This window comes from Corapipo altera, unplaced genomic scaffold (genome assembly GCF_003945725.1).
Source record: "Corapipo altera isolate COAL_440 unplaced genomic scaffold, ASM394572v1 0, whole genome shotgun sequence".
Taxonomy (NCBI): domain Eukaryota; kingdom Metazoa; phylum Chordata; class Aves; order Passeriformes; family Pipridae; genus Corapipo; species Corapipo altera.
In genome coordinates, this window is record NW_020884872.1 from 10,259,934 (window position 1) to 10,283,078 (window position 23,145).

At 35.9% G+C, this 23,145-nt stretch overlaps 1 protein-coding gene across 11 annotated transcripts in view; it reads left to right on the plus strand.

Annotated features, from left to right (window-relative positions):
• DMD (dystrophin) overlaps nt 1-23,145 on the plus strand; it is a 918,699-nt gene that overhangs the window by 707,273 nt on the left and 188,281 nt on the right. For all 11 annotated transcript variants that reach the window (XM_027636380.1, XM_027636395.1, XM_027636430.1 and 8 more), the window contains 2 exons: nt 16,962-17,134; nt 18,847-19,003. In XM_027636380.1, the coding sequence (XP_027492181.1) occupies nt 16,962-17,134; nt 18,847-19,003 (330 nt within the window). The remainder of the gene's footprint in view (nt 1-16,961; nt 17,135-18,846; nt 19,004-23,145) is intronic.

The window sequence follows — 23,145 nt, forward strand, 5'->3', positions numbered from 1 at the left end:
GTTAAGGTAGAAATTATTTTCCCTCTTCGTTATGCTTCCTTAGGAAATCATTGGAAAATCACTGAGCCAATAAACTTAAGGACATCTTCATAGCAACTTCTCAGGAAAAGAAAACCAAACCAAACAAAAAACCAAACCAAACAAAAAACCAAACCAACCAACCAAAAACCAAAACCACAAACAAACAAACAAAAAAACACCAAACCACTCCTGTCTGTGCTTGCATCTTTCTTAAAGCAATTTTCTTTTTTTGATGAGACAGAGACGGCCAAACTTCTCTTCATGAGCAGTTACTGGAAATGGAAATGTTATCTGACTGAGGTAACATCTTCAGTGGTGTTCTTCTGTTTTTATAAATTCCAGAAAACCTTATTCATGACTAGCAGATGCTGTGAGCCCAACACAATGCTGATCTCAATCAATTTTTAAGTTCAGATCTTTGTTACAGGGACATGTAACTTCAGTGAAAATTTACATATAAGGAGTCATTTTAACAGTTTTTCAATCACAGGTGAAAGAAATCTAAGTTGTGAAACAAATCATTCTGTCTCTTGCTGTTTATTTTGTTTGCATAAGATGAAAATTTATAAAAATTAAGCAGTCCTAGAACATTCTTCAAATTATTTTTTTTCAGTCACAGATTATTATGAAAGGAAATTTGACCGATGTTGCATCTCTGAGTTAGTCATTCATAAAATGTTCCTATCTCATTCTGGGTCGGATTTTCAAGTATAATTTCAAGTGAAACTTGGACAAGAGTAGTTTGTAGGTCTGAAGTACCCCAAATGAGTCAGTTGAAAAGAACTGAGTATCACACATCATTCTAGTAATTTGCCTCTTTCTTTTTTTGGGTTGTATTTTGTGTTTGTTTTTTTTTTTCTATATCCTAGCAGTCACTCATAACTTCAGATAACTAAGTATAAGTGTCAACTTGTAAAAAAAAAAAAGTAGTAGTAATTTTAATTAACTTTTTTAATAAAGAGCTGAATGAACCAAAGTTTTTTGCATAGCATATTACTGAGTCTTTGACTAGCTAACTGTCAGGATATTCTTTCAAGTTTCAGGAAGAAACTAAAAATAAAACACCTTAGGTTTATTGTTAGTCAAAATTAATTTGAAAAGTCAGGCTTTTTCATGAAACAAAGTTGCTGGGTTTTTATCAATCTTTGCTAGAAATGGTTCTAATACTGTAGCTGCAGCATTCTGATTACTGCATATATTTCCACATGACTTTTAGAGAATGCAGTCACATCAAAATGTTGACACTAATTTTAAATCCCTGAAAAATGGTGTTTAGACCAACTATACTCTTTAAATAAAGACAACATGATTACATCGGACAATACATGTACAGTAGGCTGAAGTTTTTATTGTCCCTGTTTTGAGAGGACCTGCTATGGAGTTTTCTGTTTTAAAGCAATCGGACCCAAACTTTTCTGGATTATCCAGGGATGAAAGAGATCTCCTTGGTTTAAGCTGCACTGCCCTGCAGGAGGCCTGAAGGATGACTTGCACAGGTCCTGACGGTGTTCTCCTGCTGTAATAGGCAGCCTACAGCTGTCACATCCAGGGAGAGCTCAAGTTTCGGAATTACTACAAAGGCAGAATAAGACATATTGCAATAGGCAGACAGAGTACTGCATCTCCTCTAAAGCAAATCTTTTGTGTAAGGAGGTTGTCAGACAGATTTAACCTGAGGGACTAGTATGAACATCAGGGAAAAGTTAGTGCATCCAGTTTCACAGTTCCTTCAAGGAACTCTCTTTTTGCTACAGAAGCTTGGCTTGACTGTTCAGTGCCCATCAAACATTTTCCTTCCTGTTTTTGTATCCTTCTGAGCACACCTTTAATCCTTCCGATTTGATAGTTTTCACAACAGGGATTAAAGCACCACTGATTGATAGAAAGCTAATCCAGGGCAATGGTAACTTTTCTATCCCTGAATTTGGGATACTGTCTTGAGGTCTTAGAGATCACCTGCTGTTGTTGGTAAATCAGTGCAGGCTGCATTTCAAAACTCACATCCCATCTGCATAGAGCTTGGTGTTGTGCTGAACAGACTGTGTGCATCTGATTCTTGGAATTAACTGTGACAGCAAGATCATTTTGGCAGATGGTTGCTGTGGCATGTGTATAGGTATGTGTGAAGGATGATAGTGATGTTCTATTTCCTGATGATCATACCTTTGCTTATGGAAGAGACTTTAATTTTGATTGTGGCTTTTTTTTAATTAAATATGCAAATATATAAATTGTAGAATCATTACTTGTTTTGTTTTTTCTTTTTTCATTTCCTTTATTCTAAGATAAATTCTGCATGCCAAACATGTCCTTTGTCAAGTAAATGAATGTAAAAAGAGGAAATGTAAAAGGTTTGCTGTATTTCCTCTTTCATCAGCTTCTGAAATTTTCTTCCACAGACTATTTTGTTTCATTTTGTTTCTTATAAGGCTGCATCCCCTTGAGATATTGTTTAAGCAGAAACTCATGTCTGTCCTCACTTGCATGTGCCCTTGGCAAACAGACGCAATTGCTGAGTAACAGGCATCAGAACTCTGTCAGTGTTTGGTTTTAAGGCTTTCAACAAGATTGCAAAGGGAACACAAAGCTCCACTGGGAAACTGAGCATCAGTATTTCATTTAGTAGTACAGTTAGATTATGAAGCACTGTATGTGAAAGAGTATTTATTTCAAAAAAATCACTGATGTGGAAAGAGAATTGTGAATTTTCTCTATTATCAAGTCAAATGTATAGAAGCTGTTTGAAGATGACAGACAAATTCTCAGATTTTGAATTCTAGATCAACTGGCTTTTTTTTTTTGGTAACTTTTTTTTATTTGAGTTGGTCAGTCATGAAGTTTTCTCACATTTTAGGGTGGAAAGTAAACTTTTTATTGCTGTACAGACAGAGTTTTCTTACACTAGTGTTAATCAGGTGAATTTCAGTTTAACCCAAAAGGCATTTCAGATAAAAATGTTGTACATGAAAGGAAGTTTTAATCTTGATGGGACCTAGCACTGAATGAATGCATAGTGCAGGTGCACTGTTATCCCTTGTTCAGTGAGTATTTATTGAATAGTGGTATTACTCTGTCAGAATTATAAATAGATTTATGTCATGAGAATTATTTCTACCCAAAATTGATTATATGTCAAATATGGGTAGATAGAAGATAAGTGGCATTACACTGAATAGTGTAAAAGTGGCTATTGCTCTGAGTGCCTTGAGGGATATTACACTTACCTTGTTTCACCAATAGCTTGCCTAATTTCATCCTTCGAATCTCTGGGATTTCTTATGTTCATTCCATTGGGGTATAACGGCATCCTAAAACTTCAAGAACTACTTCTGGGATATAAATAATATTTTTACCTAGTCTCTCTCTCTCTCTGCCTCTTCCCTTTCCTCTAGCATGGAATTCCTATTATCAGGACTTCATATGCTTCAAATGTTACATATAATCATTGTAGGAATTTTTTGCATCACTTTTAATAAGATAGGATAGGTATTTTTTTTTAAAGATACAAAACATACCACCTGTCTCTTCAAAAAGCATATCATATTTATTTTCTTGTATGCTTAGTTTCTCTGGGCTTAGAAGCCATATACAGTTCTTCTTAATTCTCTAATGGAAGCAGTAGTGATACTTCAAAGAGGATTATAGAAAAAAAGATATATTATTTCCATAGGGAACACGTAACTTCTGGTTTTGTTTCTATGAGCAAACTGTACTCCCTGTCACAAAGGTGGAAACTCTCCCTCCATGATCGCTCACATATTACACAGTAAACCAGATACACGTGTTATCTTTATTTCCTCACATTCTTCTTCATTCACTTTTGTATATACAAAAGTTTTTTGAATCAGTGGGTGTTAAAATTTGCAGAGTTTTCAAGAAATCAGAACATGATATATTGCACTTGACAACTTCATGAAAACAGTAACTGCCGTGGACGTTGTAGAACACATGAATATTCAATAGGAATATGGTTTCAATTTGAGTTGTCAAAAAAGTGTTTGTACCACAGAAGTACTGAGCACTTTTACATGCCAGTTGTTACAGCAAGGATGCAAAGAGGCCACAAGTTCTGGATAGTGTTGGTGTTGATCTGCAAGAGGGTAGGGCAGGAACACCAGGCTCCTGAGCCCTGTTAGCAGGAATGTAGGCAGATGGTCCAGAGAAGTGATTCTTCCTCTCTGCTATTCTGGATTGCTGCATTTAGTTTTGGGCTCCCCTATACAAGAAAGATATGGACATACTAGAGGGAGTTCAGTACAGGACCACCAAGGTACTTGGTAGCACATGAAGCTCTTAGAGCTGAATTTGCTCTGTCTGATGTGGAGATGTCTTATAAATATTATATTTATATGTAAAAAAATATAATATTTATTTTATATATATATAATTATATATAAACCCATATATATTTTATATTATATGTTTATGTAGAAATAGATGAAGGAAACTACAAATTTTCTTTATGTACAAAGGAGAAAGAGTGGGCCTGCAAAGTAATTTTTTTTTTCTAAAAATGATGCTACTTTCTCTGAGCTTGATACAGATAGCTGTGAGAACTGATAGGTCTGTGTATTCTGTTTCTGTGGCCAGGGTTTGGTAGCAGGGGTTACAGGGTGGCTTCTGCGAGGGTTGATTTAGATTGGATATAAGGACAAATTTTTTACAATGAGAGTAGTAAGACCCTGGAATAACTTGCCCAGAGAGGTGTTGAATGCCCCATCCCTGGAAACATTCAGGGTCAGGCTTGACAGGTCTCTGAGTAACCTAATCTAGTTGAAGATGCCCCTGGCCATTGCACAGGGGTTGGACTAGATGGTCTTCAAAGGTCCCTTGTAACCGAAGCCATTCTATGATTCTGTGAAGGAATGAAGACATTTTAAGAGCTGCTTTTATGTCTCATTAACCTAATCTGATTTGATTGATTATAAATTAAACTAATTTCCCCAAGTAAAGTCTGTTTTGCCTGTGACAGGAATTAGTGAGTGATCTCTCCCTGTCCTTATCTTCACCTCTGAGCGTTTCATTATATTTTCTCTCCCTGGTCAGGTGAGGAGGGGAGCAGTTGGCTTTGGTGGGCACCTGGCATCCAGCCAGGGCCAACCCACCACAGTGCACATAAATAAAGTGGACTATCAGTGTTCCTCAGCACCTGGGTTTTTCAGCCTTGGGTGGTATAACTGCTGTGGCTGGACTGCATGTTTGAGCTAAGTCTTCAGTTTCCTGAGATATTTAAGCCTGGGTTTTGAGTGCATTCAGAAATTTTATGAATATGTGGTACCTTGGCTTATTTTATTAACTGTTTTCTGAAGAAATATCTCTCAGCCCCATGTTTGTGTCGCATTTAGTGTATCATTGAGACCAATGACAACATATCAAAAACTTCTGAATATGAGAGTAACTTTGATGTGATTAGTATTGAAGTCAAGTACTTGCAGTGTCCTATGTCAGCAATTTATAAAGCATTTGATAAGTAATCTTGACTGAAGAGCTACAAAAGCAATTCCAGGGTATAAGCTTGGGTCTGGATGGCATACTTTGGAGTGACAGTAGAAGAGGCATATTTGTTCTCTGCAGAAACTTAAGTAGGAGAATATTGTTTTCTTGCAGTATTTAAGATCTGCCTGATATATTGACTTACTGACAAGAGTGTACTCTGTCTTCTGGGAATGTATCCAAGCCCTGAGTTCTTTTTTAAGTTTAAAGAGTCTTTTTTTAGAAAGGAAGGTTGGGGTTTTTTTAAAATCTTATATATATTTGCTATATTACCTCCATTACTGTTTGCTGATCAGTCTTACCTCTGTTCCTTCTTTAGTACAAAATACTCTTTAAATTTAAAAGTGTGCATTTCATTTTCCTTTGCTTTTTGGCTTTGAGTTGGAGTCTTGTCTTTTGAGACAGAAAACAAAAAAGATTATTGTATCAAGTATGTTTACATTTATTTCTGTAATGATATCAACATTTGTCTCTCTGGCTGTGGTCTTTCATTAGTGGTGTAGTCTTTATTTTGGGCAAAATTCAGATAAACTTTAGTTTTTGCTCCAACAAAATATAAACAAGTCTTGAAAAGGCATAAGTAATGGTTCCAGGTGGCAGTTTTGATGTGCAGATCTTGGAACTGACTTTCTTATCTAGATCTAAATGAAAACACTTACATGACTTCACCATTACAATGTTTGAATTAAAATTATTTCATTTTTGTTATGATAATGGAGTTATTCCTTTTACCAGAATAAAGGGAAGATAGCAGGATCAAGTGTATTTTTTTTTTCAGTTGGTGAATTTGAGGAACTCAATGATCTGAATTAATTGATTTTCTAATGGCAAACTGAAAAACATGAACAAAAGTTGATTTTCACCCCAAATAGCTTGACTGTTAAAAAAAAAAAAAAAAAGTTAGGATTAAAAAACAAGTTTATTTCATGTCAGAATTTTCTGATGATTGCACTATTTTTTCAGTGATATTTATCACTTTAACCTGAAACTGTATTTACTGTGGGAGTACATGCATCTTGCTTGTAAATCCAAGAAAATAACAAATAATTATTTTCAGGATATGAATCTTATTCAGAAACCCCTTGATACAGGCATCCTGTTCAATTGTGCTTTTGATTTCTGGCTGCAACAAAACATGGTTAGGCTTTGCCACAGAGAGACTGATCAATATGATAGTTAAGGTTACTATTTTGAAGGATTTTGTTAAAAGGTGTATACTATTTTCAGATTCCAAACATTTACCAGTCACTTGCTTATTTCAAGACAGTCAGCATGCATTATTATATCATCTAAAATAAATAATGTAGAAGTTAGTTCTGGTTTGGTTCAGGCTGTTCAGAAGAACTTAAAGTTTTGGAAATTCTTTGAGCTGAAAACTGATGAGAATGAACCTTTATGTCAAATTCCTCACAAATGCAGTTCCTGAGTACAATATCACACTGATTGGTTAAACACCTCAGTGTGCAGGGTAACAATAACGAGTTAGCAGACCAGAAGTCGTGCTATGCATTTTAATTTGACTGTTCGAGCTTTGGGTATTGAGGGGAGCACAGTACTGGTTTAAAAGTAGAAGTCTTGGTGTATCAGCAGGCAGCTGAGGACTTTTGGGTCAGAGGGTCAGAAGGGAAAGCCCTCCATGTAGCTCCACATTCCACTCAAGGCCTTGCTGTGGACGGGAGTTGGTGGCAGCTCCTTCTTGCTGCCACCCTGACAGCTTTCATCTGTGTCAACCCTTCTGGCAACAGCTGTTCAGGGCCCCCTGAGCCTCTGTGGCTCTTCCTGTTTCTGCATTTAGAGAAGTGTCCATTTACACAGGGAGGTGCCATAGATAATAACTTTGGCCTCTTGGCTTCTCACCGGGTATCCAAACATGTGGTACCCTCATACCGATCAGGCTTGTGGTTAAAACATCGTCAGGAAGATAAAACTAACTTTTCTTATGGCAGTTTGTGTTCATTCTTAATGAGTAAACTGACCAACACTTGGTGAATTCTGTTTTTTGGTGACAGGAACATCTGACATCAAATGTTGAAGTGATTTTGCTAGTAGCTGACTGCCACAGAGCAGTTTTCTCTGTGGTAACTTCTCTTGACATCTCTCGCTTAAAACATAGAAAGCCAACAGACCCTGAGGCCATACTAGCATGACCTGTATTCGCACTGAAAATCGACATTAAGGGTACTTTTGGCCTTTACGGTGCCCAAGTTTCTGCCCTCCCTGATCTTGCCTTAGGGCACCTCCAGTAGGGAAGATCTGAACACAAGTATGTGCAGAAGCTCTGGAGCTTTTGCCACATTTCCTCTTGCATAGTGACCACTGGTTCCCAATTAACCTGTCCTTCATTAAGAACAGTTAATTGCAGCGGATCTTGCACATTTGTAGAGAGAAACACCTGAAATAGTATAAATTCCTAATTGAAATCTTATTATGTATGGAACAATGCTAGTTTCTAAAAGGAGTCCTAGAGCCATTATAGATATTTTTCTGTTCGAGTCAGTTTTAATAATGTGTAATGTATGAGGCCTCTATTTTCTGCTTTATGTTTTGTGTTGTTCTCTTTTAATAAGATTTTATTTTTTTTAATTAATTGAACATCATGTTATGAAACTGGTGTTTCATAATACCAATTTTTTTTCTCCCGTCATCGACAATGTTAGCAACAACTTAAAATTTCAGACTTTATTTTAAAAAGAAAAGAAGATTGCAAGAATTACTTGTAACAGAAGGAATTAGGATAGTATCTAGAATCAAAATAATTTCTTTTAATTATAAAACACCCTTATTTTTTATTTTAATAGGATTTGAAAGAGGATTGTATATGTTAGTGTATTTGAGGAAGGATGAAAATATATTTGAATCCCATAGGTGCTAAAATATGAGAGGCCTTATTGTTACATTTTGGTATATCATTTAAATATACAGTCCTGTATGTACAAATAATTTTTCCTCTAGGAATAGGTATTTATAATTAACAGATCTCAGGTATGTTTCACTGGGTTGGTGAAAGAGAAAAAAACTGTCCTTCCTTCTTTCATAAAATTTTTTTTTTTCTCCAGACCTAGAAATGGTTATACAGCCTTTCTGGCTGCTTGTTGTAAAAGAAAGTCAGTATTGATTTCAAGTATTGGAATGTCAGCAGAACTAATAGAGGTAAATGCTCTCCAAACTGTCCAGCAGGACTTTAAGACCTTGCCCAAGTAACTAAGTGGAGGTAAATGTTCTGTAGAGAAGGTGCTTCTTCGTGCTGCTGCTGTTTGATCTCTGGAAAATGGGGAGAGGGAAAATTAGACATACTGAAAGTAGCAGCATAATTATTTTGCTGCAGAAAGATTGCCAAAAGATTGACAGGGTGAGTGCGCTGATGGAATGTGCAGGTGTAATAGGATTAGACATTCACTGAAGTGCAGGGGTCAAGACCTGCATATTCGTCGGGAGCAGACTACCTTCTAAAAATCTAGAAAACTATCCAAGTTTGTAACAGGTCTTACGGTTTTGCTTTCAGAAAGTTGTGTGTGTGATTCTATGCACATTTATGCTATTTCCCTCCTACTCACCCAACCCTCAAATACAGAGTTTTCAAAGGCAAATAGCTAAGCCCATTCTTAGACATCTCAGCAGAGGTGGCTGATTTTCTAACATACACTTTTCTAGCATACACTTGCAACTCCTGCTTCAAAAATGTGCTTTGTTTGCTTTGTTGGATTTGCTTGCATGAAACAGGGTACAGGCTATCTTAGTAACATAAATATCACTCAGTCACACCATACAGTAAAAGTTCTTCATTGCTGTGTCTGTGAGGAATTTTTCTGCCTTAATGTAACCTCAGACACACAATGTTTCATTCTATTTAGGGTTTCCATCCTAGATATAGTGACAAGAAAAATAGACAAATGGTGAAAATAACAATTTCCATTAAAATTACAATTATCAGAATAGTTTATATTTCTCTAAGGGCAAGGGTCAGATCCTAAGTGAAACTATAAATGCAGAAAGATTTGTTTCTTCAAAGATTTTATCTATTTATTCACATTTTCATTACATGTAAAGGAAAGCAGTCATTCAGGGTTTTTCTCAGTCTTCAAAAAAGCCATCCAAGAAGTCCATAAACTCCTCTGAAACACATGGAATTATGTAATAATTGAATACAAATTAATTGCTAGAGGTACCAAAAAATTATTTACCTATGATCAAGAGAGAAATACATGACCCTGTGGTATGTCTGAAAAGTCAGTCCTGTGAATGAGGATCTGCACAGTAGAGACTTGAGTGTATGTTCAAATGATTATATTAGTGCTCTTAAGAGTTAAAATTCCACAGCTGAGGTAGCTCAATGTTAATGAGATTAAGAAGCCCACACCATATTTACAGAGTTACTGTCAGCAAGAGAAGGCTGCATCCTTAGATGCACTCTTGAAATCTCTTGCAATCTGAATATAACCTAAATTGAAGGCCTGTTTTGCCTATTTATAAAGATATTTTCTGAAGACAGGGCCCAATGTGCTAAAGAAAGCTCTTTTTTTATCTTCTTTTAGATGAAAGTAGCATTTGAATATGAAGTTTGGTCACATCTTTATTCCAGGACTTGTGGAATTTTAAACCATAAGAGTGATAGATGCAACTTACATGGATTTCTGCAGTGCAAAGTTATACTTTTAGCTTCCACTCATCAACACTTGATTCTCTCTTAGAGGACTAACTCTTACCCTTTTTTATCTTGAAAAATATGTTGAGAACCTAGAAATGCTTTAATTATATTCATAAGCTTATCTTCAGAATAGAAAAGACCTTTTTTATCGTTCTTTTTAATCAAGTAATTAGCATGAAACTCAGAGATGTAATCATACCAGACTGGAATTGGGGTCATGCCATAGGCTGGCTGAATAGGAGGCTTCTTGGCATGATGATGTATAACCATTTCACAACAATGCTTTTAACTCAGTAAGTCTGCCCTTTAATTGTATTTTAAATCTCATTTGAGAAGTTTTTATCATTATGTAAATTGTTCAGTAAATGCTCATTCTAAGACTCAATAAAAGTTTTGCTTATGGACTAGAAAAGCAAATTACTTAAAAGCTTGATGGAGGAACTGGGAGCTTAAAAAAAAAAACAACACACTAAATCCAACAGGCAGTTCTTAGAAGAACTATATCTTTTAAAATAGTGAACTCCCATGGGACCAGAAGTGTCTTGCAAACCAGCAGAAATACTTCACTGTTTTGTTCCGTCATTATTCTAATTCACAGTATCTTCCTTCTAGGACAAATGTTTCAAAAAAAGTATACATTTCTTTTTGTTCAAATGCTTTGATGGCAATGCCCAGCTCACAAGGACAGACTGTCATAAAGCATAGTGCAAACTGACTTTCTACTGCCAGAAACAAAGAAATAGAGCAAGTGCATCTTGCACTAAATCTATCACTCGTGTACTTAAAATGCATTTGACTTACCTTGCTGTAGCCATTAATTCAACATCTCCAGAACTATAACACTCACAAAACTATTCCTCTCCCTAGCAGACAGAAGAATAAGCCATGATCCTGAAAGAGGTGCCATGTTCATGGATCTTTGTGCCTCCAAAGGCTGCTGGAGTCTGCCAGGGCATTGAAAAAAAATCTCATACTCTCTGAATCCTCACATAGAGTTTAACACTTTAGGCAGAATCAGAAATTTGAAGGAGTTTAGCTGTAATTAAATGAAAGCAAGTGGGATGATTAATTTGAAATCCATATCTAAACTGTGCTAAGGTGTGCTGAACAGAGTTGCAAAATACAGGCAGTGACTCCATTTCCTACATCTGTAGAAACCATAAGGAGGTTACAAAAAAAACCAAACCAGAACTTTGAAGGGGAGCCTTTTTTGATTAAGCCAGCAGATCATCCCTGGATTGTCACTCAGTATGCTGAGCCCTAAGAGCTGCTCTATCGCCTTCAAGACCATAGAACAGAGACCTATTCTCTACAGACCTGTTCTCAGTAGTATTGTTGGAACAAAAACAAACAAAACCAAAACCAAATGAGCCCCCTCTCAAAAAAAACCCAAAACCTACCAAACAAACAAACAAAAAAACCCACAACCAAACTGTTTTGGAACAAGTTTGTAAGTTCTGCTTTATCCAGGAACTTAAAATGATATAAATGGAAAATAAAAGCAGAAAGATACCCATATTCTTTAGAAGTTTTGAAATCACCATAAAAGAACATAAAAATAAACTTTTTATTCATAGAAAGTTGTATTTCAAAGAGAAGGAAGGAAGGAGAAGGAGAGAAGGAGATGAAAGAGGCAGAAAGGCAAAGGAAAAAAGGAGAATAGAGAAAGAAAGAAACAGGAAAAGAAAGGAGGGGAAAGGAGAGGAGGAAAGGAAGAAGGGAAAAGAAAAACTAAAGTGGAAGGAGGAAAAAAGGAAAAGAGGAAAAAAGGAAAATGAAAAAAGTAATTACATCATTTAAGTGTTCTGTACAGTATAAGAGGTTTAAAAAGAGTATTCTACTGATGTAAGCTATTTAAAATGTTTTGTTGGTTTGTTTTTTTCAGAAATGACTTATGAGAAATACAGTATACTCTGTTAATGCAAATATGAAGGGGATTATTAGTTTAGCAAACTACAGAGATGGAGAGGGATTATAGAGGTGGTCTTTGTTCTGTTTTGAGTAATTTTATGATCACTTTTCTAGCTATTTCAGTATTTGCATTACAGAAACAGTATAATACTTCTGAGCTATGTATACCCACACAAGTATTACAGCTGATGCTTTGCATACATGTATGTAATTTTGCAGACTGACATTTTGATTATTTACTGCCAATAAGATAATTTTTTTTCTCTGTGTAGTTTTTATTTAATGAGGTCTTTAATTTTGTGAGCCCCCCTATACCTCAATTAATGTAATTTATTTCATTAGTAACTCTGTACAGTACCTAGAAAATGTAAAATGCTTCACTGGAAATAAAAAGTATAATTCCAAGGATGGAACTGAGTTTGTAGAGGAGGATTTAAGTACTGTAATTTCTTTAAATTATTATATAATTAATTTGTTTTACCTTATATAAAAGATAAATGTTTTGTCAGCTGTGCTGCATTAATTTCCATGTTTTAGTATGACTCATCTATAGTCCAAGAAGTATAACTGATTCCTTCTTTCTAGGACTTCGTTTTACTTCCAGACTACCAATCCTTCTCGGACGTATTGCTGAAATAATGGCAGATTTTGACATGTCTCATGTCCTTTATATGTCTATGTGTTGCATGTGGGACATGAAGTATATTGACACTGATTATTTATTACTGCTGAAGTATCTCCAACCATATTGAATCCTTACAGGACTAGCTCTGCTATGTGGAAGCTGACGGAACTTCTAATGCATTAGATTTCACTGTGACAGCCCTGCTGTGCTTAACAGGGCCCTGTGTAAAATAAAACTTGTGGAGCCACAGGTGAATCTCTTTTACCTACCAAAAGAATTAGGGCAGTGAGAATGTGGGCTCCTGTGGCGAATGCTAGCAGTAGTTCCAAGGGTGACAGCTGAATCGGGCAAGTATTATGCCAAAACTTGTATTGAACTGGGCAAGTATTTTGCTCTGGCTTTCTGGAAGTGTTGGGTGTGCTGTCTTACAACACTAGTGCACTTCTCCCCTAAAATCATACAATGGTTTCAAGGGCTCAGGACAAAAGTGAAGCAGCCAGAGCAAATTTCCTCACCCCGTTTTGTCCAAGAAGGTTGTTTCCCTCAAGACAAGTGTGTCACGACGAGGGAAGAGAGACGCTCAATATGAGAATCAGCAAGCTTCGTTTATTGATCACTAACAACTTAATATATGCTTTATAATTAGCTCATACATATTGCAAAAGCTGAGCTCATTATTGGTTCTTGCTTAAATGTTGATTCCACTTTTACTCCCTTCTTTTGTTGACACAGGTGGCTCTCAGTTGCTTTTGTTTTGCTAATCAAAACAACTAGTTGGCTTACCAGCCAACTAGCACTTACAAGGGCACTGTAGTCTTGCCATGGCCTTGCTATCTCAGATTTTATCAAGATTTATCAAGATTTATCAAGATTTATCAAGATTTATCAAGATTTATCAAGATTTTATCTCAGATTTATCAAGACTGTAGTCTTGCCATGGCCTTGCTATCTCAGATTTTCTCATCGGCCTAGACAAGCTGTGTTCTATACTCTAAGAGCTCGTCCATAGCTTTAGCTATATCCATATGCCCTTGTCCTGCTAGCCAATCCTCTACACAAGTGTACTTCATTTCTTTATCATTCCAGTTCTGTGTCTTAGTTCCAGACTTACTCTATATAGTAAAATAATGTAAATACACATTTTTAGAAGAAAACACTAATAGCTATTCAGCTAAGTTTCTACAAACAAATATTATGTTACTTATTATCATCTAACTTTATAATTCATCTTTATAAAGGAGGATCTCACTCTGAAATTCTTAGACAACTCTGTGCCTGATGGAGTTGCAGTTCTTTCCAAGCAGTTCAGCTCACTCAAAGCAGTAACTTGTGATCAAAAAGATGCTTTTTATTTTGCTCTCAACTTTTTTTTAGAGCAGATAGAAATCTTCCACACAGCCTCAGTAATAACCACTACAGCAAAAATGCACCACACAGTCCAATTGTAGCCTAGTAGAATTATACCAGGATTGATTTTTTATCCTCTATGGTCTCTCCATGTGTTTGAACACATTGGAAAAGATGAAAATACAATAAATAATATATATTTAGTCTATATGCTATACTTCTAGGTATGATGTGTAATCGCAGCACACTTTTACAAATAACTTAGCCATTTTTGAGGTTAAGTAGATCTTCCTGCTTTATCATTGGCAAGAAAAAGAACCTAGTTCATATTGTACTTTTGAGACATGGACATTATTTATTTCAGAAAACAAATAAAAGGTATATAGATCTTTTTATTATATGCTCTCTGCTTCTCTTGGGATGTGAAAGTGTCACAAAGAAAGGAACTAAAATGCACCAGCCAAAATGGAGTAAATATCTTTGTTGTTGCCTTTCTTCTGTGTAGGCTTCCTGCATGGCTGGAATAAACTTCTTCTGGGAGCATTAAAAGTAGTGCAGTATACACAAGTAATTTGGTATAAGGAAGACCAAGTCTTGAATACTAAGCTTTTGTCAAGAATACTCCACTTTTCATGTTTGTTTCCTACTTAACTAGCTGTCCAGATGTATTGTGATTCTATATAGTATTCTCAAATAAAAAAGAATATGACTTAATTTATTTTCAGAATTATGTATGTGTCAGGAGAAAACCACAGAATGTACAAACTCCAAGACACTTTTTCTAAAACCAAGAAAAATACAGAAAGCCATTTTTTTTAAATTTTGTCTTATAAAATGCTATGAGTAAATGTGTGGTAAAACACCAAGAGGGCATAAATTTGACAGTTTCCTACTGTGAATTGTTATTGAACATGTTTCATGGCACATGTTCTTTCAGAGGAAAAGGCAGCTCTTTCCATCACCATCCTAAAAACTAAGGACTTTGTGCAAGAGGTAGTGCATATAATTCTTTTACCCTTTCATTCTTTCTATTCAGAATAGATTTATAATTTTTGTAATGTGGAAGGACCTTAGAAGTATACAGACTTAATTAAAAGATAACTTTTTTACTGTGAACTTTATTCTCTCTTACATATTATTTTGGCTGTTTACATTTAACCCAGCTTAAATAAAATCTCCAAATGCATACATGGAGAGAAAGAAATTGCAGATAGAAGCTGAAGCTAACAGCATTCAGACTTGAATTAAGGTACAAATTTTCAAGTAAGGGCATTCATACCTGGAATACTATACATTGTTATGTACCTCAGTAATGGCATTTTTAAAAATATAAATTGCTTATTTAACATCAATCAATAAAAATATAGTGTTTATAATATATTTGGATTCTGCAGAGTTACCTCTGATATATCCAAACTCATTCCTAACTACTTTACTGCTAGGATGACCTTAGATAAGTAAAATAGTTGGATAAAAGCTTTTATACTGTACCGAAGACGTTGCTAGCCCACCTTAAAATTTCCCCAAATACTGTACTAGTCATTGCTGTGCAAGGAATAGGTATCCAGTTAAGGACATTTGGAACAGCAGTAGGTGAACAAGGACAATCCACTCATGATTCAGTGCAGCTAACATTGCACTTAAAATATCAAATGAAACCAATTCAATTAGGAACCCACCAAGTAGACAGCTTGTGTGCTTCCCTCCTTCAAAGTCATTCTTCTAAAGAAAATTGAAACAAATTTCCATTGGGGACTATCTGTGATGCTTAGTTAGTGCTGGGTCTTGCTCTCAAATACCATAATTCACTTGCTCTTTCACACTTCATCCCTAGCAGTCCCATTTTGGGTAGCAAGAAAACCACCACCAGAAAACTTAGTGCCCAAGCATCCCAGGAGAAAATGCAGAGCTTTATTCACTAGGTCATTTTCTTCGTGTCTTTGTTTGAAAGTAAGCAAACGCGGCTGCACATAGAGCACGTGTGTGCTCACGCATGTACGTGCTCAAATTATTATTATTATTTTTATTCTTTTTAATGGGCTTGATTCAACCGCCGTTCCCTGCAAATGAATCTGACCTTGTGGAGCTGCAGCGTGCAAACGTCTTGGAGAAGGGCAGCCAGCGTACAAAGGCTGCATTGACTGTGTGGGCAGGCAGGAATGCTGGTACCAGGCAGCTCTCTAAAGAATGTTCTTTTGGCAGAAACAGCCGTGCTAAAAATGAGGGGGAAAAATGAATCCAAAATGTAGAGCTGGCCTGCAGTTACGGAGCGATAAGAAAAGTTGGCTGTTCGACATGAGCTGCCAGTTGCACATTCTGGGTCCTTGCTATTCTCAGGCCCTCCTACATCCGTGGCCTCAACCAGGGTTTTGGTACAGCACAAAGTGGCTGTTTATTGCTATTGACTTCTGAGGCCTGGGCTCCAAAATGCATTCTGTCAACAGAATGTAAGTGAACTTGGCATTTTAAAGCTCAGCTGCTGCAGACACCCAGATTTCTTGGAATTGCTATGCAGCAGGACCGGTGTTGCAGTCCCCAGCTGAAACTGAAAATGTTGCACAGGAAGACCTATCACGTGAAGGTCAGATTTACCTGAGACCCTGGGGGTTTATTGTTTGTTTGTTTTTCCCTCATCAGCACAGTAAATATATCCTGTCCTTCCTTTATTGCTTTCAAAGGCTACACTTTAAACCATCTACATTTTGCTCAGTATGCTCTCTGTGGAAGAAAGGTTGCATTCAATGCAAAAGACCTTCATGTGAAAGGGGAACATGGCTGTGTCTACAGTACATGATACTACCATAAAAGCAGTAATCGAAACCTGTGCTCTGTGTTGCACTGATTTTCCCACTCTTTAGAAAAATTATGGTTTCTATGATTGTTTAGGAAATCATGTATTGTTTTCTGTTGCTTCCATAGGAACTACAGGCAGAAATTGATGCTCACACTGACATCTTTCACAGCCTGGATGAAAACGGGCAGAAAATCCTGAGGTCTCTTGAAGGCTCTGAAGATGCAACCCTCTTGCAGAGACGCCTGGATAACATGAACCTCAGATGGAGTGAACTTAGGAAGAAATCTCTGAACATTAGGTAGGACCTGAACATGAGCAAAAGCCTCCTGTTGGTGTGTAAGACAGAATGCTGCATTTTGCAAGTAAAAATGTTTCTGATAGCACTGGTTTTGTCTATTTTGAAATTATTTCTACTTCTTTGAATGTTTGCTTAACTTTGTAAGAATTAGGTTTTTTGGTGTGAAAATTATAGTAGAGGATTAGGATTTGAGGCATATGATGAACTTTTGTAATTACAGAGGGAGAGATTAGCATGTTTAAACAGTAACTGTACCCCTTCTAAATGAAAGCTTTTTCTAGAGCTGGATATGACTTATCAATGAGTCTTGAAAGTGAGTGATTAAATAACCAGTATTTATGATAAGCTTTATTTTGAAGGCTGCTATTTCCAGTGCAAAACTAAAAATAGCCTTGCAAATGAGAAGACTATTTAAGGTTTTAGCTGTTGTGTGGAGAATGGACAGAATTGCCAAATAAAATCCAGGGGTAAAAGAAATCCATAGGTAGTATCATGAGAGGAAAAAATTTTTGATTGCAGGGGAAAATATAATAAAAGGTAAAATTTCAAATGATCAAGTGGTCGTTCAGACTTCAATGGACTGAAGATTTCTTTTCAAAATAATTTATCCAGGAAACTTTTCTTCAGAAATACGACTTTTACAATAGGCAACCCAGCTCTGTTGCATTCAGTCTCAGGCATTTTTTCATTTGCTCACTTGCTGTGTGTTGGTGGTAGTTCAGAGGACAGCAAAAGGCAGAAGTGTTTTCCAAAGTAATGTATGAAATATTAGCTTTTTTCAGCTCAGGTCCTGAGGGAGGTCAGGATGTGTAATGACAAAAGCCATCTTCATGTCATCAATCATTAAAAATAAATGAAGGATGTGAGGTTGAAAAGATATTAGTAGCTAAAGAAAAAGAGACACATTCCTCCTTTTTTTTTCTGAGAAGCAAAAGAAGAAGGATAAAACCCTTCACAGTCTCTGAGAATTTTTTCATCACATGCATTCTACCCATGAACTTACTCAAATGCAGTGATGTTTGAGATAAAAAGTGGTACATATACAGAAGAAATATTTAGAAGGTGTCATTATGATGGAGACCTTTTTTGCATAGTGATATTCTGTCTTTTAATTTTTCCAGTGATTCAATTAGTTTCATGCACACCTCTGTTCAAATGGCACAGACAATTGCCTCAGTAGTGTGTGGGGATTCTGTTGGCTTTAACAATCTCCTCATTACTTTTTTTTCTTCTTTGAAAGAATTTCGTTTAAAATAAGAGAATGAATCTTGTGTGAGCTAAATGGTTTATGTAGTGTTTTAAAGAAATGCTTACTCTTCGCTGAGTTGGAAAACCGCTCATTTCAGGTAATTAAACTCCCAGTAATCCTAAGTGATGACTACACTACTCTTATGCTAGTTCTGCATAATATTTGTGCACTTCTAGGGAGACTGACAATTCAACACAGCTATTACTCACTGCTGAAGAGGAAAACTTAAAAACCAAAACAAACCAAACAATTACAAACAAAAAACAAGAGATGTGAAAAAAGCCAAGACTGCAGAACCAAATTTAAATATGTGTTGCCAGAACCTAATTCAAAGCTACTGAAGCTGTTTAAAAATCATTAAGTTAATGAAACACTAGGATCTTTCCCAGTAAATAAACTTGTACAATTTGGTTTCTACTTTCACTGTGACTGAATCTATCTTATATTTATTGCGTGCTTTCAGATCCCATTTGGAAGCCAGTACCGACCAGTGGAAGCGATTGCATCTCTCTCTTCAGGAACTTTTAGCGTGGCTGCAGTTGAAAGAGGATGAATTAAAACAGCAAGCACCCATTGGTGGAGATCTTCCCACTGTGCAGAAACAGAATGACATCCATCGGGTATGGGCTTTTCTAAAATCTTTTGGTCATTGCTTTTTGTTTGGCAGGTTAGTGCTGCATGATATGATCCTTGTTGGAAAAAGGAAGACACCCTTTAAAATACGTTTTAGAATGAAAACCAAAGTTCTTCCTTGAGAGTAATAGCTACAACTTTCAAACACAGAAGAGAAAATCAGCCTTTTGGAGAAGGAAGTGTTTGCTACCGTGACCTTCACAGACCTATCAGAGAAAGGCAGATTTCATGGCCAGAACAATTACTAACTCAGTATTTTTTGAGGATTAAATAAGTAGTTCTGAAAATTTTTGTAGATCAGGCATGTAAACTTCATGTGTACTTTTTGAAACCCCATTTTGCTATTGAAAAGAGTAGCTGATATCAGCCCTAATGCACAACTCTGCATCATTGTTATAACTGTCTATGGCTCACACTGTTTTCAGTTTTCATTGTGGAATTCTTATGGAAAGGCAATAACAGTGTCATATGGGGGCTGTTCTAGACTAAGATTCACATTAAAAAGGAACCTACATTGAATGCCTGTATGGGAAGTTGATTTTTTTAAAATCCACCAAATGAACAACCCCCAAAATAACACAATACTTCTGAATAATTCTTCATACAAAGATTCACACAGATTTTTTGGTGGTAAAGGTATACTTAAAGTCTATCTCCTGTGTTGAACTAAGTTCTCTCGCCTATCTGATGCTAACCTAATGTCTGCTTTCAGGTAAACAGCTTTTAATTTACTATACCATTGAGGTCTATTCTGATATGAATGTGAAATCACACTAGTACCTCCACTATACACTTTTCCTTTTCTTGGAATTTACTTGGATGTAGTATTCAGGCTTTCCTCTACTTCATCCACATGTGTCTTTAATTAAAATAATAACATTATGGGAGGTGTTTTACCTCCTCTTTGGTGTCCAATTATGCTTCAGTGGGTATCTAAAAAGTTATTTTGAACAAATGTATTTTTATTGAAAAATTTAAATTGTCGGTCAGACAACTTGCTTCCACAAGAAGAGAATGTTTCAAAACCAGTGATCATCCTCACAAAGCATTGTGCTGCATATACGTAACTTTCAGTTTGTGAAACTTGCCACAAAAAGTATTGTTTCTGAAGCTCCTAAATCTCTGATTTTATTGCTTAATGGAGAAATTTGAAATGTTACTATAAAATAAAATTGTATCTGTGCTTTTTCCATTCACCAGGTAGCTAAATATAAACATTACTCTCCTTCATGCAGAAAGACACAATTGAGAACAAATAGTGAGACAAAATTTGGAAAGAGAACATGACATATCTTCCTGCTTCAAGTTATTTGAAACTCTGAGTTTGTGAAAAGTCAAGAAGTACCATATTCAGTCAGGCATGGATTTTTGGCATAACCAAAAGTTATTCCCATCAGTAGCAGACTGATGGGAAGCAGTGCCAATATGGTTTCTCAGGGCCTATCTTCAACAAATGGCTGAGGAAGCCAAAGAGAAAGAGGAACAAAAACCCTCTCTCTCAGTGCCAAATGCTTTTCTAAGATAATATAATGCTTTGCTGCAAGGGGCAGCTCGGTCGCGTTTAGATCCTCCTTCTGGAGAGGTGATGCGTAGGATGTGTCTTTCTCACAAAACTTTACTCAGGACTTAAAGCATTATCACAGAAACAGTGAGGAATAAACATCCATGACTTTATGGAGCAGGACTATTACTTTTTTCACCTTTCCACCGTGAAAGTTAAGATATATAATATGCCTGAGGTCTGTTCTAGCCAGCTGTCTGTAGCAACTTCCATAAAGTAGTTTTAAAGCCCATCCAGAACATCAGGATGAAAGACACAATATAGATGTTGCTTTAACTCAGCATAACATTCACTCAACCCATTTCTCCAAAGACGACTCTTAAGCCAAAACAAGACTTAGAGAACGATTTTTGTAGAATTGTTCCAATAAAGGTTTTCTCATCTAAATAGTATTTGAGTCTTTGAAAACATTGGGTTTTTTCTCCTAGACAGAAGAAATATTTTTTCATCTAAAGAAATTACTTCTCATAAAAGTTTAGTATTGTATATTGCTTTATAAGCTGTTTGAAAGTTACCCAGAATTCACCATAAAGATGGTAGGACTTCAGTGATGAACTAAGTGATCTCTCTGTCTCTCAGCAATCAAACGAAGTATTTAGAACTTTTAGAGATTAAAAGTGTTGTATAAAAGTAAATTACCATGAATAGGTGCAACATGACTTTACAAAATAGATCTTCTCACTTCTCCTTTATACCTTCTCTGCCACTTGCAGATGCATAACACAGATCTTTGGTCATCCTGTCTAGTATCGAAGTTAGAACATTTTAGTTCCTTTTAGAAATATGTCTTCTTTCCTTTTCCCATTCTGTAGCACCACAGGAGTCTGATGTGAGGCCTTTCTAGTTGTAGGTATTCTGATTCCCTGTGGAAAAAAGAACAGACAGAATCATTGAAATTAATTTATCCTGTCTGATCTTCAAGTATCTCTTACAGAGGATGGAAAAGAATCAGTACAAAATTCTGTCTCCTGTTCATCAAAACATTATTTAATTATCTCACAGTTTTCTTTGCTTTACTAAGTATCATAATATTGTTTTATTGAAATTTTATTAACAACTATTTGTCTCATTTAAGTAACTTAGACATCCTGCAGATAGCCTGCTATGTCTTTCATTCTTTTGAGAGTTGCCTCATTTTCTATGTAGTGATTTTATTAACAGCATAAATAGCATTTATGAATATAGATGTAGTTATTAACAATTCCATGGAAACCCTTTCACATGAAATCAATAGCACTACTGCTAAGGAGGAGTACAGTTCCTGCTTCGACACACTAACCTTTTCTAGTGGCACAGTTGATATCTACTTTTAACAATTGAAGTCAAAACCCCTTTTTTAAAAAGCATTCTGGTTGGCAAACATCTTGAATTAATCTAATTGTACTTTTTTGCTTTAAAATTCATTGAAAGAAAAAATATCTGGGTTTTTTATATAACAGAGATTAATGTTAGCTTTATTGATGTAACTCTTTTCTCATTATATTCACATTTTTCAATTTAAACAATCTTTGTTTCTTCATTTAGAGAGATTTAAGGACATTCATGAAGAGGTAGTGGAGGTCTGAGATAAGCTGATCAATATATGCATTATTAAAACTTTGGACAGAATGCCCTTACTGCTGTAGTGTTGATGACAAATAGACATGGTTAAATAAAGTAGTTTACTTACTTTTTTGTCAGGTCATACATTATGCATATTCGATTTCCTCTACAGTCACCACAAAGTGTGGAGGAAGTTAAGGAATTCAATGAAATTAGCCTGAAATCATTAGCTGTACATTAGACATTAATTTAGTCTAATTCTGCTTTCAGTGATGCTCTGGTTGTTATAAAGATGTATTTGTCAGGACTCTAGATAGATAATTTTTTTTTCTCCAAAAGTAGAGAAAATGTACTTTATTGCTGCTTATGATTTTTGTTGTAGCATATACATATTTCACAACAAAACTTCAATCAGAAAAGCAGCTTTACCTTCATAGAGTAAGAACTACTTTTGGAATGGGTTAGTATGAAATGAGCATTCATTATTTTTAATGCTGTTCTGTGCTACTGCTTCAGCCTCATGTTTTTTTAATCCTCTCCTTTTCAAATTTCTCATACTGAAACATATTTTAACTCACTCAGTAGAAGTTTGCAGATCAAAACTAGGGAAGGAGATGAGAATTGTAAATAGATCTCAACACCACACTGTATATTATTCTGTAACTCAGGATTTACAGTCTATAATCACCTCCACCAGCTCCAACATTCAGAATGGAAAAGTTGGGGAGGAAAAATGTAACACATTGGCTCACTGTTTTCAGTGTTAGAAAGACTTTTTCTGGTTGTGGGTAAATACAAAATATACAAAATCAGAAAGCTCCCATTCGCTATTGTTTTGGGAAAGATACGATGATTCCTGCTCACACACTTTTTGGGATGCAGTGCACATACCTGGTTATGTTCTCCTGTTGCACAAGAGGTACAGCAGAAATGTGACTTTAAACATCTCCTTGAAATATAATACCACTACATGTATTTGATTGCTGTGGTTTTCTGCAAAAGTAGGACAAGCTGAAAGAAGGTATT